At 32.9% G+C, this 19,013-nt stretch overlaps 3 protein-coding genes across 5 annotated transcripts; 2 read left to right on the forward strand and 1 right to left on the reverse strand.

The window, feature by feature from the left end:
• Window positions 1-1,583: 1,583 nt before the first annotated feature.
• Window positions 1,584-5,146, forward strand: LOC103838396 (phosphatidate cytidylyltransferase 1). 3 transcript variants are annotated; one of them, XM_009114832.3, is made up of 12 exons: window positions 1,584-1,830; window positions 2,040-2,180; window positions 2,549-2,799; window positions 2,878-3,029; window positions 3,147-3,288; window positions 3,437-3,593; window positions 3,683-3,730; window positions 3,816-3,902; window positions 4,030-4,158; window positions 4,265-4,321; window positions 4,613-4,696; window positions 4,781-5,146. In XM_009114832.3, exons 2-12 carry the CDS (start codon window positions 2,097-2,099, stop codon window positions 4,853-4,855), a joined length of 1,266 nt encoding a protein of 421 aa, XP_009113080.1. In that variant the 5' UTR covers window positions 1,584-1,830; window positions 2,040-2,096; the 3' UTR covers window positions 4,856-5,146. The 3 variants fall into 3 exon arrangements, with proteins under 3 accessions (XP_009113080.1, XP_033135021.1, XP_033135020.1); XM_033279130.1 differs by having other exon boundaries at window positions 1,597-1,830; window positions 2,055-2,180; XM_033279129.1 differs by having other exon boundaries at window positions 1,638-1,830; window positions 2,025-2,180.
• Window positions 5,147-5,364: 218 nt separating this feature from the next.
• Window positions 5,365-12,140, forward strand: LOC103838397 (disease resistance protein TAO1). The gene is made up of 3 exons (XM_009114833.3): window positions 5,365-11,114; window positions 11,241-11,525; window positions 11,685-12,140. The coding sequence occupies exons 1-3, from the start codon at window positions 10,657-10,659 to the stop codon at window positions 11,785-11,787; spliced, it is 846 nt and encodes a 281-aa protein (XP_009113081.1). The 5' UTR covers window positions 5,365-10,656; the 3' UTR covers window positions 11,788-12,140.
• Window positions 12,141-15,217: 3,077 nt separating this feature from the next.
• On the reverse strand, window positions 15,218-17,886 carry LOC103838398 (serine/threonine/tyrosine-protein kinase HT1). The gene is made up of 3 exons (XM_009114834.3): window positions 16,445-17,886; window positions 15,841-16,296; window positions 15,218-15,697 (listed from the first exon to the last, which is right to left on the reverse strand). The coding sequence occupies exons 1-3, from the start codon at window positions 16,883-16,885 to the stop codon at window positions 15,428-15,430; spliced, it is 1,167 nt and encodes a 388-aa protein (XP_009113082.1). The 5' UTR covers window positions 16,886-17,886; the 3' UTR covers window positions 15,218-15,427.
• Between the last annotated feature and the right edge of the window lie 1,127 nt (window positions 17,887-19,013).

Below are 19,013 nucleotides of genomic sequence, written 5' to 3' on the forward strand. Positions count from 1 at the left end.
CACCAATAATCTCAATGTAAACAATTTGTTCACTTTCCACGAACAAACTCTCCATGATTCCAGATTGAGTTTTGATTAAGAAACCAAAACTAGGATAATCACAAAGATCTTATTTAGTCTAAGAATGCCTAAGATCAATGTCTTCTTAAATTCGTTGAGATCACCTATGATCTACCGAAAACAAGGAACAAAAGAGAAATCTCTTAACTTTTATTAATTCAAATCATAAACTGAATACAAACTTAAGCCTAGACGACTATATATAAGAAATCATAAAACCCTAAAATATTAAAGATAATTATCCAAATAATAAATAAAACACTAAATAATTAAGATATTTATTCTAAATATCTATCTACATCATTCTCTCCGGGTTGGAAAAGATTCGTCCTCGAATCTTGATCGTAGTCTTCGAATTCAAAACGTTGTCCAAGAAAAACTCTTCCTCGAATCTTCAATAGCATGTTTTGCACGATTTTTGCACTGATCTGTTTGTAACTTGAATCTTCACAAATCCGTTTTCGCACAAAATTTGCACCTGACAGATAATTAAGAATCTGCAGAAAATCTTCACCAATACGATTTTGCCCTAACTTTGCACGCGAAATTTCAATGGAACCCTCTTTGAAAATAAAGTCAATATGAAGGACATCGTCTTCATATATATCATAGATTGGATCACCATAGATCTCTCGATAGATCTCATGGTTCTCTTCTCTCACAACAAAAAGACTTTCGTCCAGGATAGAATAGATGCTTATACTCACCATGACATCCAGAATCGTCTTCAATTGAGAAATCAAAGAAACGCAGCTCTGATACCACCTGATGTAGCGGAAGCCTTATAAGATAGAACTAGAGATCCGTTGATTCTTAGAATACCCGGAAAACTAGGATAATCACAAAGATCTTATTTAGTCTAAGAATGCCTAAGATCAATGTCTTCTTAAATTCGTTGAGATCACCAATGATCTACCGAAAACAAGGAACAAAAGAGAAATCTCTTAACTTTTATTAATTCAAATCATAAACTGAATACAAACTTAAGCCTAGACGGCTATATATAAGAAATCATAAAACCCTAAAACATTAAAGATAATTATTCAAATAATAAATAAAACACTAAATAATTATTCTAAATATCTATCTACATCAATCTCTTATCACATTTGTGTCCACGGATGAAATTTACCAGTGGCTTTCTTTCAATGAATGGTTGTTGAATAGCAAAAGAGATCCTGGCAGGATTTTGAGAATAACAGCCCAACCAATAATATGGAGTTATAGAGACAGTTGTAGTTTGACCAACCTATATATATGTTGAATATAATATGTTATTAAAAAAAAAAACTAAAAAGCTTAAAACAGTTAGGACTGAGGAATGGTAGAGAAGTGGATAGAAGATTACAACTAGGTTTCTTATATAATTTGAAATCTTCTTTTCATTTACATGGATCAAATTATAGAAAAAGCCAACAAAATAGAATTTCAGATGTATGACCAAAACAAAAATAAATTCCAAAATGTAAGAAAATAATAGTTCTTTAGTTTTGTTACGTTCAATAATTAAAAATCAAAATGATATTTTTTGTTGCCTTTGTGTTTACTCTCTCTCTCTCCGAGAGAAAGGAATAAAAAAAGATCTCTTGCTGATATTTTTTTTTCTGCTTGGCTTCGCTTTGCTTTGCTTTTCCTCTCCACAATATTCTCTCCTTTTTATTTTATTTTATTCTATCTTTCGCTTCTCTGCAAATCTCATCGTTCTCGTCGCTGTGCGCTTCTCCGATCTCCGCCTATTCAAAACCTTGGGGGGGGAGTCTCGCGAAAGAGGTATGCGCGAAACATTCAGCTTTTTGAATTCGAATTCGTCTCTTTCCACACTTCGAATCTCTTCACTCCTGTATAGTATTAAGTTATCTCGTGATTAAATCCTCTCTTGTATTGGAATCTGAGTCTAATCGAACCCTGGTTGCATGCGTTGAACTGTTCCTTAGTTTGTGTCATCTTCGAATCTGATGGTTAAGCTCTTTGGGAAACAGATGTTCTCCTCTTAGATTCAATTCGGAAGAAATCAATAATTTTACACAAAAGCCACTATGGAAGAAGAGAGTAACGTTACCAGCAGCTCCCCTTCAACACCAGTACAAAGGCTTAGGCATCGAAAACGCTCCTCCACTGAGGTTCCTTTCTTTTCCTTTTTTTCAGTTATAACTAACTGTTGCATATGCTCTTTGAATCTGTTATGACTCGGTTGCATTAGTTAGTTGGACATCTGTTATATATGCTGCGGTGTTTAGCTTAGTCACATTTACTAAGGTCTCTCCCCACGAGTCCGTTACTATTTTATATATCTTGTGTTCTTGTAACCTTCTGAAAAGTTGCTTCCAATAATAAAGATCTCTCTTTTACTTGTGAACGTAGCCAATTTGATGAAATCTCTGTGTTTTTTATTTACACTCATGGTAAATTAGCTCATCAATGCAAAAAAAAAAAATTAAAAGTAAGTTTGATGAGTTTTTTTTTGTCTTGGTTTGTGGTATTTGGTTAGGTTCTTGATGGGGACAAAGTGAATGCAAGCCCTCTGCTTGTTAATGATCGAAACAAGTACAAATCTTTCATGATCCGGACTTACTCTACACTATGGATGATTGCGGGTTTCGTCATGGTTGTCTATATGGGACATCTTTATATCACTGCCATGGTGCTTGTTATCCAGATCTTCATGGCCAAAGAGCTCTTTAATCTGCTGAGGAAAGCACCTGAGGATAAATGTCTCCCTGGGATCAAACAGCTGAACTGGTACAGTTATTAGACTATTGGCTCAGAAGATGTATAATGTTGTTCTTAACCCGTCTTGCTTTGTTTGTTTTCCTGCAGGCACTTCTTTTTCACTGCCATGCTTTTCGTGTATGGCAGGATCCTTAGTCAACGGTTAGCTAATACTGTGACTGCTGACCAGTTCCTCTACAGGCTTGTCACCGGCTTAATCAAATACCATATGGCTATCTGTTACTTCTTGTATATTATAGGTTACTCTCTTGCTCCATCATTTTGTTTCTTTTTGGTTTTTAATTATCTGCGAAAATGGGTCTTAATCCCTTGCTTATGGAGTCTCTGCTTTAATGTATAATTATAATGAATTGCAGGTTTCATGTGGTTCATTCTAACATTGAAGAAGAAGATGTACAAGTACCAGTTTGGCCAATATGCATGGACCCACATGATTTTGATAGTCGTCTTTACTCAGTCCTCCTTCACTGTCGCCAACATATTCGAAGGAATCTTCTGGTACGTTTTTAACAATTTCAGCATATAATAATCTTGACCACCTTGCTTCCTACACTTTCACATTTTGGCCCCAATCTGATTTACTTTTCTTCTTTGTTAAAATTGTAATTGTCTTCTTGATTGATCAGTTTCTACTTTTGAATTACAGGTTTCTTCTTCCAGCGTCTTTAATTATAATCAACGACATCTTTGCTTACATTTTCGGTTTCTTCTTCGGAAGAACGCCCTTGATAAAGCTATCTCCAAAGAAAACATGGGAGGGCTTCATCGGAGCCTCTGTCACAACCATCATCTCTGCATTTGTTGTGAGTATTGGTTACCTCTGGCCCTATTCATTTCATTGTATCTTCATCAAACCTCTGCCTCAATATGTTCTGTTCGTGTAATGTTTCAGCTGGCAAATGTTTTGGGTCGTTTCCCATGGTTGACATGCCCTCGTCAGGTGAGTCTTTAAGAAACGAAATTGACACTTATCTTAAACCTGATCGTTGAGGGAGCTTATAGTAGATCTGTGAATCATTCTGCAGGATTTGTCCACCGGCTGGCTACAATGTGATGCTGATCCATTGTTCAAACCCGAACCTTTTACTCTACCTGCGTGGATTCCAGGATGGGTAAGCTTTAGTATAATGTTGCATTGCTTGCAAGAAACTCACCCATGTTCAAGAAGACATATTATAACTGTTATCAGTGGTTCAGACTTTCTGGAAACTTTCTGAACTTTTTACTACACTTTTGCAGTTTCCTTGGAAGGAAATGGAGGTCCTTCCTGTTCAATGGCATGCTTTATGCCTCGGTTTGTTCGCATCAATCATAGCACCTTTCGGAGGGTTTTTCGCTAGCGGGTTTAAAAGAGCATTCAAAATCAAGGTTTGTATTCAACAACCAGCCAAATTTGAGCTAAGCTTCGCTTATGTGTTAAGATACACATCTAACTTCTAACAAAACCTTTGATTCATAAAAAATGTAATCGCAGGACTTTGGTGATAGTATTCCAGGACATGGTGGAATCACTGATAGAATGGACTGCCAGGTAACTCTAGTGAAACTAGTATGAGAAATTGCTTGAGAGAGCTAATTTAATCTTTTATCACAAATTTAAAGTATTTATGAAATAGTTATTTTTAAAGAGTAAATTTGAAATGTGGTATCAAACTTGTGGTAAAATTGAAAAAATTTGAAGGCTATGGGTTCATTTGAAAATGCTAAAATGTGAAAAAATGCAAAACCAAACAGGGCATACATACTATTTACTTGATTTCATTTTTTTTACCCCCATCTTTGAGCATCCATATTCAGACTTTATCTTTTTTTAATGTCACAGATGGTAATGGCAGTATTTGCTTACATATATCTCCAGTCATTTATCGTCTCCCAAAGCGTTTCGGTTGACAAAATACTGGACCAGGTAGTTTAACTTGTCTATTTACATTTGGACTTAATTACGTTTTGCAACGAATCAATTCAATCATGTGATGTCGTTTCATTGTAGATATTGACGAACCTTAGCTTCGAGGAACAACAAGCTCTCTTCTCTAGATTAGGGCAAATGATCGGTAACTCATAGTGTCCACTGCCCAAAACTTCTCTTCAGATTCTCCAAGAACTCTGGTTTATCCTTTTATCTGTATCAGTTCTAGGGACAATAAATTTGAAATTGGATTAAGATTTGTTTTCTGGCATTGTAAATCCTCTTGAAGGTTGTCCAAAGTAGAAGTTTTTTCTTTAAAGTCTTGTCATTTGATACAAATAGGTTTGAAGTTGTATCTTACTATCTACGTATGCAGTAGCATCGGTGCTTCATTTGTATTTTGTATATGGTTAAAGTTTAAACAAACTATTTTTTTTTCTGTGGTTCCACGACTCGATTTGTTAGGAAAGTTGGTGCATATAAGGTGATGATTGTTTTCTTACTTTTTAAATTGTAGTTTTTGATTTTTCAGTAAATTTTAGTTTTTAGAAAACGTTGTTAGTTTTTTTTTTTTTTTAGTTTTTAGTCTTTACTTATAAAATTAATAAAATAAAAATATTATTAAAGTAAAATGTTTATTCTGAAAAAAATGTTATCAAAAACTGTAAATACGAAATAAAATTACTGTAAACTCTATACATATGCAGAAATTTGATCTCAAATCAAAATTAACATCTTTGAAATTTGATAGCTTAATAAAACTATGTAGAGCCATCGTTGCAATAACTCTTATCTGAATATGTATGTTGTATCTTTGATTCTCTCTTAGAATCTGTCATTTTCTATCCCACATACTAAAAGTCTGTTCAATAACATATCGTAATGAAAAATCTCGTTTGTTAAATATTTTTTATAACTACCAGGTGGTTTAGGAAAAACGTTCGCAGATGTGATCATGAATCGAACCAGATCGAAACATTCAGCTGTCGACGGACAGGATGATATCTTTCTCTATATATGGAGTAAGAAATCTAAGTCGACGAGGATAACTAGAATACCATATATAATACTTTTTGAAATGTGCAGTTAAAAATTGATGAGGTCTCTTCATTGTTAGTGCTAGAACTTTTGCCTCATAAGATGATCTCGGAATAACTATATGCATATGTAAACAATATGTATAGCTAAATATTCATACTCAAGTCGGTTTTATTCCATATTTGTTGAATCTTTTCTTACAATAATGACATGAACATGTGTTCTATCGATTGCACTGATAAACTCTTTAAAGTAAGGTTAGTAATGTTTGTCAAAAAGAAAAAAAGTAAGGCTAGTAATGTTTTTGTATTGTAATCTTGGATGAGCTACCGTTCCTGTCGACTTTAAAGAAGCGAGAGAAATTGTTGAAACTCTATGAAAGATTGCATGAACTCATCTAGATAAATTTTAAGCAAATGAACCATCATATTTTCGAGAACATTCAACAGTTCATAAAATTTTCTGCTTATGGTTTCTTGTGAATGACCAAATATCTTCTCAACATATCTCTAAGTTACATTTTGAGCACATATGTTAAGAAATATTAGCCTAATATAATCTCATATTTCCCACAGCTTATCTCTTGGCCTGATATATTCTCATATTCTCAGTGTATACGTATTGACACTTCTATAGTTTTATATATTATATGTCATAAACAAAAATAATTATGAGAATAAGTTTTTTCTACCAAAAGAATTTAGGGAATTTATATGGATAATAACCTCTAAAATATCTTTATCTTTTGTATTTCAACTATCAATTTATATCGCCAATCTTTTGATAACATGATTGATAGCTTTTTGAATATTGGTAATAAGAAATAAATATAAAATTATTTTCAAGCAACAAAACTTAAAAATGGATTTTTTTTTCTTTTGTTTAGAAATAGATAACTGATTAAAAATTAGTTTATCATTTTTAAAAAAAAATATTGATTGGATGAAAATTAATTTTTGGAAAAACAAAAACAAAAAAAAATGTTCCAAAAAACGGGAAATATCAATTAATCTCTAATAGGCGCACGAAACGGGTAATTAGGCTTTTGTGTAACAAAAGAAAAAGGCCTTTCAAAATAGTTGTTTATGTTTGGTTAACTAATGTAATTTTTTTAGGATATAGCGATATTTCATAAGCTAATTTTATGTGAATATATTAGTTATTTGGAATGATTTACAAATGACAAATATATTTTATCATTTTGTAAACAGGATATACTGATCGTTTGAATATTAATTAGTTATTTGGTGGACGTCTGCAATGTTAGCTTCTTCCCCACCTTTCTCAGATTGGCGTTGCTTGTAGAATGGGGTTTTATTGCCGGTCTTGCTGCCATAGGAAGTGGAGTCATCTCGGTTTTAAGATGTTTTGGATTTCACTTGGCTTCAAGAGGAGAAAATACGGCTTCGGAGTGATGTTCCCCCTTCCTCTTCACCGCTTAGGGGACAAGTCCGGTAGAGAAAGTTGAGAGCTATTAAGCTCCCATGGTTTTGTTGTTCCCGTCTTGTATTGGACCTTAGGTTCATACCGGTGTCCCAGCTTGGACCTTGAGAACAGTCTTTAAACGGTCTTTTCTGCTACTTCAGAGGAATGATGTATATTCAGACAGCTGGAGGAAATCACTTCTTGTTTGTTTTGTCTTCTTCATTCACGTGATTTTGAGTCTCCTTGTTTGCCTGTTTCTGTACAATCTCTCATCCGGGTCTTCCAAGTTTGTATCGCTATCTCTAGTCATGTTCGTTTGGTCGTTCCCAAGCTGAATGGATAAATTATAGATTATCTTTGTTTCCATGTATTTTACTTTTTTTTCTTTCATGGAACCAATTTTAAAAATCCTATATTTTGTAAACCTCAAATTTTGTTTCATAAAACGATATTTACATTCTTAACAAAGAAAACACGGAATATGTACGACCAATTGAATAAAAAATTCAGTTTAGTTGTTAAACCAAATGAAAAGTCTATACGGTTTAGCACCTTGATTAAAATCTTTCTAGTTCGTCTTCTTCCTATATTTTTTCAGCTATAATTTCATTTCCAGTGGCTTCTTTATGAATTTTAAGACTTTTTTTGGTAGACGAATTTTTAAAATATCTATATTATTAAAACAGAAATACACTTATAAATCAATACTATTAAAACAAAATCACAAAAGTTGCATCCAACTTATTTCTAGGTAGAATTTTTTTAAATATTATATAATATATTTAATACAACTACAATCTAAATATTAAAAACAACTTGCCCTATCATTTAGCATATGATAAGATTTTAATTAAAGGAAGAGATCATTCAAGGCTCATTTATATCAGATACATTACATTGATCTTATTTATAGAAAACAAATCACGGTGATCTTATTTATAAGAACAAACATTAATGTCTCTAGATCTTAACTTTTTAACCAAAAAAATATTTTAATTAGGTTGTTAACATATCTTAATTTTTTTCGAAAAAAATCGTAGATTTAAGTTTTAGATATTCACAATAGTAACAAACAAATAGTTTAGAATATATCTAATACGATCTGGCATCTTTAAACATATTCCTCATAAATATTTATAACAAAATTAAACTAATACTGATATATAAATAAATTTTGGTTTTCTCTAATATAGTTTTGTTCATTAGTTTGAATAGTAAAAATTTCACTAAAGACTAAAATAATAATTCATTTGATTTTATGTAATATTTAAGAGACTATAAAATTTCAATCAGAATTTTTAGTATATTATCAGATTTTTTTGAGTCTTTTACTGGGCCAACCTGTTTGTGTCACGGGTTAATGACTGTTTTTAAGATTTTTACCAGGTTTCATTTGATTTTTAACTAATAGATTTTTCATTAAACTCGAACTGGATTATATATGGATTTATATAATCCATGGATTTACCGTCTTAACCGCTGAACCGGATCAGATATAAAAACACTGAATAAAACCAAAGATACACATATGTACTTTTTTTATAGCCTGAATAAATAGATGATAATTCAAAATAGTAATTAATATTAACTAATATTTTTTATCCAACAATCAAATATGCGCTTTTAAAATACGGATCAAAATCTAGTTATATTTACATTCAAAAATATGTCTACCATTTCATGTCCATAAATTACCATGAAAACTGTATTCACATATGAAATTACCATAAATTCACAAATCACAAGATTAAGCATAATTCATAATTTATTGAACTTAATCTTTCAATACAATAGTTTCACAACAATCACTTTTCCATCATAATTTCTTTTTGTCTAAGTTTTCTCGTCCACAATTTTTCGTCAACTTTTTTGTCTACGATTTTGTTGACCATACATTTTCTGTATATGTTAAATATATAAATTATACCAAAATGAATAATAAAATTTCATATCCTGAATATTTACCAATAAAAACAAACCAGTGGTCCTCGGCGGCTATAAGAAAACAAACTCTTATGAGTCTTTGAGTTTTTAACAATTCCACCTAGGTCTGGGCATTTCGGGTATCGGTTCGGTTCAGGTATTTCGGGTTTCGGGTAGTTCGGATGGGGTGCTAGAAGATCCATTTAATACTTGACTTATTTTCTGTTCGGTTTGGTTCAGATAGTTTTGGGTTCGATTCGGTTTGGATAATAAATGTAGGAATCAGAAAATACCCGGAAAAAATCTGGTTCTCATTTGGATCGGTTCAAGTTCGGATAGTTCGGGTAATTCAGATAATTTGGATAAAATATCGGTTATTTAGGGTAAAATATCAAATATTTAGGATGATTTAGATAAAAAAAATTGGATATTTCGGATTACTTTGGATATTTTGGATAAAACTATCCGAGTAGTTTCAGATATTTTCGGGTAGTTTCGGATATTTTGGGTAGTTCGGATACTTTTTTTGGAGCAAAAGTTCGGATACTTTATAATAATTTATTTATTCTCAACTATTTTCAGATAATTTTAATAGAATTTTAAATTAAAAATATATATTTAGTTATGTTATATGTATATATACTTAATATTTTTTATATTCGGGTACCCGTTCGATTCTCGGTTCGGTTCCGGTTCGGTTTAGTTATTTCAAATATAAAAATATAGGAACCGTTTGGATATTTGAGGGTATTGGTCCGGTTCGGTTTAGTTATTTCAAATATAAAAATATAGGAACCGTTTGGATATTTGAGGATATTAGTCCGGTTCCGGTTTCGGGTATTTCGGTTCGGTTCCGATTCGGTTCTTCGGTTCCGGTTATTTTGCCTAGGCCTACGTACACCAGAAACAAAACTCTTATGAGTCTTTATGAGTTTTTTTAACATTTCACCCAAAAAAAAACTTTTTGAGTCGCCGAGGAATCGTGGTTTCCAGTACGGTCTCATTCAATAATCCTTTTGACATTCGCTCTTCTCTTCTAACCTCAAACAATTCACGTTCATAAGTTTGTAGAGATACAACTAAATGAACAAAAAAAAAAAATGTGAACTTAGTTTGTTATGATATATTTTGGAAAATACACTTGATATACAAGAACATAAAATGGAGATCGATCGATCTCAGATATGTTTTCCTTTGAGACATTTAAGATTGTAACTATTAGTCAGAATCTTTAACAAGTGTACCGACAAAATATCTATATAAAAACCAGTTGTCAGTTTACAGACCGAGTTCAATAGGGATCGCACGAGGTAGGATTCCAAAACAGGAATTTTACCTCTTAGAACCAAAACTGTAACTTTATTTAATTATGCTTAGTTTTAATTTTTACAAACTTTTACGAGTCCCCGACGACTTCCTAGAAATAAGCCAGTAGTTTCCAGTACAGTCTCATTTCTTTGACATTTCCTCTTCTCTTTACGTTTTTTCGCTTATATATATGAACAAGGGACTTGTTGTTTCATCAACCACTGTTATACTTTCTTCAAACTCTCTTTTGCTCTATCTCTGTCATGGCGGCTTCTTCTTCCTTGCCTCACGTTGTCTTCCCGAGCTTCCATGGGCCAGATGTTCGTAAAGGAATCCTTAGTCATTTACACATTGTCTTTGAAAGGAAAAAAATCACTATGTTCAAGGATCAGGAGATGGAGAGATGCCAGCAGATTGGATCTAAACTCATACAAGCCATTAGAGAAGCAAAGGCTTCCCTCGTTTTGATCTCGAAGAATTATGCTTCTTCGAGATGCTGTTTAGATGAACTGCTTGAAATCTTGAAGTGCAAAGAATCTTCGGGGCAGATTGTGATGCCGATTTTCTACGACGTTGATCCGTCGGATGTAAGGAAACAGAAGGGAGATTTTGGGATCACATTTAAGACAACCTGTCAAGGTGCAACAGAGGAAAAGAAGCAGAGATGGATAGAAGCTTTGACATGTGTAGCAACCATAACTGGAGAAGACTCTCGTACCTGGTTTGTTACTTGTCTGTCTCTTTTGGCTCAATGAACCAGAATATTTTTTATCTTTCTTAATATATATGTGATTCAATGGTGAAGTTTCTACTAATTTAATAAGATTTTCGTTTTCCTTTTTGTCAGGGCTAATGATGCTGCGATGCTCGAAAAGATTTCCACAGTTATGTTGAAACAACTGAAAATTCAAAAGCTTAAGGAAAAGTTTAGGATTCACGATTTAGATCATAATGGTTTCATAACTAACCATGAGCTTCGATATGTGATGTCAACAACCGATAAACAAGCTCGTAAGATTGTGGACAAAGCAACCGATAAACAAGTTCGTAAGATCATCAAGGCGGCTGATGTTGATAATGATGGTCAGATCAGCTTTGATGAGTTCGTCAAATTCATCGAAAACGACGAAAAGTGAGGAATTCTGAACTCTTTATAATTATATGCTTTAAAACTGAAGAACAAAAATTTTGATGCCTTTACAGGGAAATTTCACCATGATTTAGAACATTTTTGTCATTCGATAGTGAAGTTTCCATAATTTAATAACGTACTGTTTTTTTTGTGTGTCAGTATTAATATAGAAGATGAGGTATGGTGGAAAAGTTTGCCACAGAAGCAGTGTCATGGAAGGAAAAGAAAGATATTTTTCGAATTTTTTGGCCGTTCGATGTAAACCAGAATGGTTTCATAATTGCAGCGGACTATCAAAAATATAAGTTGAAAATTATTTGGCAAAAAGAAACCGATGAGGATGCTCGTTATTTCAAAACATTTTATGTTGATTGTGATGGTTGGGTCAGCTATGACGAATTCGTCAAACTGACGAGGTGATGCAGTGCATTTTTATCTTAGTTGGCAGGATACATTGTGGGTGTTTGATATGTTCTTCAATTCTTGAATTGGTTTTCTATTTTTCTTTTTATCCTAAAAAGTGTTATTCTTTTTCTTTTGTTAGAGTTTCTTTATAGCTTCAAGTGATGTTAGAAGTTCAAGTTATATAAGAAACCATGAATCCTTGTTTTCACATTTTTTGTTTTATAAAAACCTAATAAAAACCCAAAAGAGAAAAATCAAACTTCACATAAGAATGTGTAACCAATCCTATTTTTAACGATAATGTTGCGTTATCTATTGGATTTTAATTCGCATCTTTTAACCCAAAAAGTGATAATAAATAATAAGATGAGACAATGTGTGGAATATCCCCAATTAAGGTCCAAATTTGCTGAATGCCCATAATTATAGATAACCCAAAAATGAGTAATTTTTTGACACTGTGCAGACGAAAATGCCCTTATACTTTGTCGAAAACAAGTAACTCTAGATCTAGCAGCTAAATATTTACATAGCATGTAACAATCTACATACCAACTAACATATCCGCTAATAATTTCAGTATCATCTAACAATCTATGTATCAAACAAATGTATCGACTAACAAATCATATATCAGTTAATGAAACTATTAACAATTAATTAGTTATCTATTAAATAGCTCCAAATCTATTTGTAACAGCTAACACTTCATGTATAGATTAAGAATCCATTAAAATTTAAATAATAGCAGGTAAATAATAAAATATCTACTAACGTATATATTATCTAAATGTTGATTATGATTCGAAATTGGAAACATTGGAATTGGGATGAGATAATAAGATTAGCATTATGGGTGTCAAAAGAATCAGAATAAAAAAATAAAGATTTATGTTGAATTAGAAGATGATTTAAAGAATTTGTAAGAGAGATAAAGAGATTAGAACACATAAAATAGAGAAGAGAGAGATAGAGATAAGGGTATTATAGTCATTAAAAATATTAAAAAGAAACAATGTTATATGACAAATTACATGGGTTTCTGGGTGCATCTACTCTAACAAGATCCCCAACTCAATATGCGTAAAAACATATGTAGTATATCTAACACTAATTGTGAGGTATCGCATATATTAACTTTATTTAAAAATGTAACATTATTAATCAAGATTTTTTTTCATCATTAATCAAGATTGTGTTTTAAACCAGCCCAAAAGAAAAACACAGCTCGAAATAGGTCATATCTTAGTTCATGATCTGAAAATTTATTGTCATTGGGGAGAGAAGAAACTTTATTCCGTCGGGATAACATCTCGTCATTAAATCATCAAATCATCAAATCCTCAGCGCAAGTAAATGATATTGCTTTTTATCTGCCTTTGAGTGGCGGAGGCGAGTTGTAGAAGGGTGTGATGAGGTTGATGATGACTTCTTCCATTTTTTCTCTCTCCCAGTCCAATTGATGACAGTTGCTTGAAAGGCCATTTTGGTTAGCGTTATCTACCACTATGTACCAATCTGGATTAGTCCACGTTTGATGTCAGTCGCGCATAACATTGTGCATATAGTTAGGTGATGTTCGTGTGATCCATCCGGATGAAGATGCAAATCGATGTTCGTTTTGTGCATTACAATGCTACATCCAGATGGATCATCCAGCTGAATTTTTAAAAACTCTTCTCAAATTCATACCCAAATAAAGGTGAGTCTTGATCGTGCATCTAGATGTAGATGCATCTAGTTTAGTTCAAAATGATAAATGACAAAAATGACCTTTTAAAATCAAAATATTATTTTTAAACCGTAAATCCTATTATTTTGCAAATACATTTTTTTGTCATAACCAAAAAATATATTTTTCTCGCAAAAACTGAAAACACATTTTTTCGCCAAAACCGCAAAATGTGTTTTTCCTCAAAAAGCGTATAATGCACATTTCCATAAAACACACACTATACAGCCAAACCAGTAAAACCACACTTTTCGGCCAAAACCGGAAAATGTATTTTCCAGCCAAAACCCAAAAACGCATATTTCCGCCAAACCCCAAAAGAGCATTTTCCGACCAAAACCCCAAAAAGCATTTTCTCGTCAAAACCAGAAAAACACAATTTTCCTTCTAAAACCAGAAAATGCATTTTCTCGCCAAAACCGGAAAACACAATTTTCTCACGAAAACCGGAAAACGCATTCTCGCCGAAACAGGAAAACACATTTTCCCGCCAAAACCGGAAAAACGTATTTTTCCACCAAAACTGGAAAACGTATTTTCCGCCAAAACCGGAATACGCATTTTTCCGCCAAAACTAGAAAATATATTTTTTAGCTAAAACTGGAAAAGGTATTTTCGCGCCAAAACTGGAAAACATATTTTCCCGCCGAAACCGCAAAAAATATTTTCTGCCAAAAAAGCAAAAATGCACTTTTACCGTCAATCAAAAATCCACATTTTCCGCAAAAATCTCAAAAATGTATTTTTCCGCCAAAATCGCGAAAAAAAACTTTTCCCGTCAAACCCTCAAAACGCACTTTTTCGTCAAAAACACATTTTCTACCTAAACCGCAAAACGTACTTTTCCCGCCAAAACCGCAAGAACTTATTTTTCGCCAAATCCATAAAAACGTATTTTCCGCCAAAATCACAAAAATGCACTTTTTCATCAAAAACACATTTTTTCTAAAAAACAGCAAAAATATTTTCCGCCAAAACCGTAAAAATGTTATACTGCTATTTTTCCGCCGAAACATAAAAAAATATATTTTAGTCATTTTATTAAAAATCCACCTGGATGCACATGTAAGTTAAAAAATAAAAAGCAAAGGAACATAGCTGCATTCAGATAATTCATTTAGATGCATGGATGAAATGAAAAAACGAACAACATCCAGATGTTTCATCTGGATAAAACATATAGATGAACCATATGGATGCATCTTCTAGATGTACAAACGAGCCTTACGTGATCATGTGTTTTGATTAATTGATTCCCTCCCCGAAAACTTTTTGATTAATCTAAACTCGGCACGTAATGAAAGAAGAAGTCTTCGTGTTGAGTTCGGAACTCGGTGAAGAATATTAAGATGATTTATTGATTAGAGATGAACCCGGTTAAAGATGATTTGAACCTATTAATTAAGCTAGCTTTAGCACATATACCGTCTCTGACGGATAATCTAATGTGAGTATAACATACAAAGCAATATGAGGTTTACAAGGAGATAGTTTCGGCAGATGAAGAAGATTTTGGAGTTTTTCCGGTGATGATGATGTTAGAAAGAAGTACACATTGAGATTTGAAGAATGAAAATAGAAAAAACCTACAAAAATTATGAACACAAACTGTAAATATCCAGTTTAATTAAAATTACGAGGAACCCGAATCATAACATCGCGTAGATGAATAATGAAATAAAATAACTAATGAAAGAAAAAGAAGAAGAAGAACAGTAATCTTTACAATGAGAGTGGTTTATGGTACTTAAACAACTTTAAATTACTAGGCATTTTCAGGTTCAGAGGAGGAGGACGATGTTGAGCTGATGGATGATACGCAGCCTTTAAGGCGATCAAGAATAGCGTTTTTAGTCTTCGTAAGGCTTGCGTGTGATGTCAGAGGCAGCCCTTCTTTGACACACTCGTCGTACTTCTCTAGTACCGCCACGATGTTTGAGAAGTCCGGCCGCTTCGAGGGGTTCTCCGACCAACACCTCTTGATCAGGTGAGCTAGTGCTGGTTGACAGCTCGCCGGCAATGGCGGTCTCTCGTTCTGCTCATATTAATAGATAAATATTTAGTGTCTCATGCACGTAACATATTCAAGTATGACTTGTATCCCAAGCAAACACTACACACATGACACAATCTCAATGTTCTTTCACAAAATGATAACAAGATGTTCAGAGACTTGACCTTTTCAGCGACTGCGAATGCGGCTTGCACTGGAGTCATGCCTTGGAACGGAAGCAAGGCAGTGGTGAGTTCCCATAGAACGATCCCAAAGCTATAAACATCCACTTTTCTAGTATAAGGCTTCTCCTTGATCATCTCTGGAGCCATCCATCGATAAGTTCCCATATTACCCTTGGCCTCTCTGCATTGCGTCTCAAGACAAGAAGTCCCAAAATCTGCAACTTTAACTCTCATTTCATCATTCAAAAGCAAATTGTTGGACTTAAGGTCTCTGTGGATAACACCCTGTGAGTGAAGATACTCCATTCCTCTAGAGATGTCTAGAGCCAGCCTTAGTACAGTTTCGATAGATAGCGAGTACGGCTCTTTCTTGTTTAGATACATTCGGAGATTCCCTTGGGACATGTACTCAGTTATTATGCAGTATACAGGAGGTTTCTTGCACGCCGCAATAAACTATGTATTAAAATAAACTAGTGGTTAGAGACTTATATGTTCTAAAGACAAGATCTTTGTTCTGTTTTTTTTTCTTTCTAACCAAGATCTTACTTTATCTAATAAAAACATGTTTAGACTTTGGTAAAAAGATAGAGAGATTTTTGACCTGGACGATGTTAGGGTGAAAGAGACGAGAAAGCAGAGCAACCTCGGACTTAAACTGCTGTTCGAGCTTAGCCCTTGTCTCTTCCTTGTGTGTAGGGATCCTCACCATCTTCACAGCGACGGCTCTTTGTTTGTAGATCCCTCTGTAGATTCTGCTGTGCGCTCCGGAAGCAAACTTGTTTCCGATAAAGAGCTGCGAAAGATCAGCGGTCCATTCCTCTCTTTGGCCTTTAGACGCTTCCCATGTCTCCACGTTCTCGGACTCAAGAATCATCGACCAAGACTCCATACTGTCGAATCTCTTCTTCTCCATCGTCTCACTTTCTGCATACCGGTTTGTTTTCGATGAAGACGGTTTAGCGGATAAGGCCGGGAAGGAAGCCTCTGCAGGGAACTTGGATCTTGGAGACCGTCGAAACGGGTTGAAACATGAACCAGGCATGTTGAAAAATCAGAGGAGAGTTTGCTTGGAAGACAAGGAAGGGTTTTGAAAGCAGAGGATCTAGGGTTTTGTTAAACTAGGGTTTTCCTTCTGAAAGTGTGAATAGATTTCAAGAAGTGCATGAACTGATTCAGAAACATGGATTCGATAGGATCTCCCGATAATATAGCCGCCGTTTCATTAATTTTCTCGGAAATAAACAAAAACAGAAACAGGGAAAAGAAATGTTCAAAGAGAGGTTTTTAATAATTTAAACCAAGAAAGATTATGTCAAAAGGAGGAGACTTTTACAGGAAGGAAACAGAAACAGAGAAGGAAACAAATGGGTTTCATCTTTCTTTTTTCCTAGAAGATAGAAGAACAAGGAAAGTTTCCGGGAAAAATCAACAAAGGAGGGAGAAAATTTTCCGGGGAAAAAGACACGAGAAGATGGAAAAGCACCAGAGAGGTTATGATACGAGTTGTGTTTTGGAAGTTAAAGAAGAAACCAAGTGAACAAGGAACGGATCCAAAGTAAGAGATATTCAAAGGTTTCTCGTGATTGCTTTGTTCAAAAGTTGGCCTTTTGAGCTAGAGAAAAGAGTTATAACTTCTCATGAGAACAAATCAAATCTTGTTCGGGTTGTGTTGTGAATGTTAATGCCAACTGGTGTCTTTTTAAATTGGAACTGAATTAATTAGTCACCAAGTTACCTACTTAAATTGTTACATAACATTCAATCCAAGATATTATTTGCAAAGTAATTTTGACACATGTCATCTTTACCATCATTTTCACTAAATAAATGTGACATGGTTTATATTAAATGTGACATGGATAATTACATTTAATGCTTAATTTTGAAAATTTTGATAATCTTTTTAGAATATGATAATAAATCTATCTTATTAAAGTAGAAGAGTTTAAATTTTGTTTGACAACATAGATAGCAGTTCAAAAATAAAATAGTGTTGTTTGGAAACATGGATAGCATTAAGTTAGGAAAAAAAATAATGCTATTAAAAAAATTAGAAGTCCATTACATTATATTAAAAAGTAATGAGTTTATGTTACTTGATATACATATTTAAATCAAAATAATAATTTAAAATTGATTTATATCAAAAATTCATTCAAACATATACATATATTCAAAATTTGATTTTTACTAACATATTTTCCAATAACCATTTTAAAAATGTTTTCAATATATATAAGAAAAATACAATACAAAGCCCAATTTCAAACACAAGCTTAAATTATGGTTTTTATATTTCACTTTGAAATTTAAAAATATAATATATGTGATTATTTATATGATTGTACCTATAAAATATTATTAATTATAAAAAAAATTATTTGATGGTACCTATAAAATATGATTAATTATATGATAACACATAGCTCTGTAACCTATGATGACACATATAAGATATATAATAGTGATTAGGGGGGGTCGCTTGGGTTCGTTTTCGGGTCTCTTTGGGATTTCGTATTCGATTCAGATCTTTGAGGATTCGGTTCGGATTTGGATAAACAAACACACTAAGAACTAGGGGTGTTCAATCCGGTAAAACCGAACCAATTAAAACCGAACCGAACCGAAATAGAAAAAATGGTTTGGATTTGGTAGTACCGAATATACCGAATGGATGTCATTTTTAAGAAACCGCGGTATATGGATATGGTTTGGTATATAAACCGATCAAACCGAATAAACCGAATAAACCGATCAATTAAAATATAATAGTATAAGTATATGTAAATTATATAATATAATAAATAATATATACCTAATTTATTTTATTGGTATGCTCTTCCTACTTAAATGTTTATTTTTGTTATTTAATATTTTATTTTAAGTTCAATTTTTTTTTATAAAATTAAAAAAAAACATATTTTTTACTTTTTTGTTTAATAGTATTATGGATTACTGATATTTCTTACTTTTATTCTATAAAACTATTACAGTTATTAACTAAATATGTTTACTGATTATTTATATAGTAAAATGAAAAATAAATTATTTAAAAACCAAAATATCGCCATGTTATAACTATATTTAAAGCCGATATATAATCTTATAAAGTAAAATTCAAAAAATATTTTAAAAGATAAATATATTTACAGTTTTTTGGTATAAAACCG

This window comes from Brassica rapa, chromosome A09 (genome assembly GCF_000309985.2).
Source record: "Brassica rapa cultivar Chiifu-401-42 chromosome A09, CAAS_Brap_v3.01, whole genome shotgun sequence".
Classification (NCBI taxonomy): domain Eukaryota; kingdom Viridiplantae; phylum Streptophyta; class Magnoliopsida; order Brassicales; family Brassicaceae; genus Brassica; species Brassica rapa.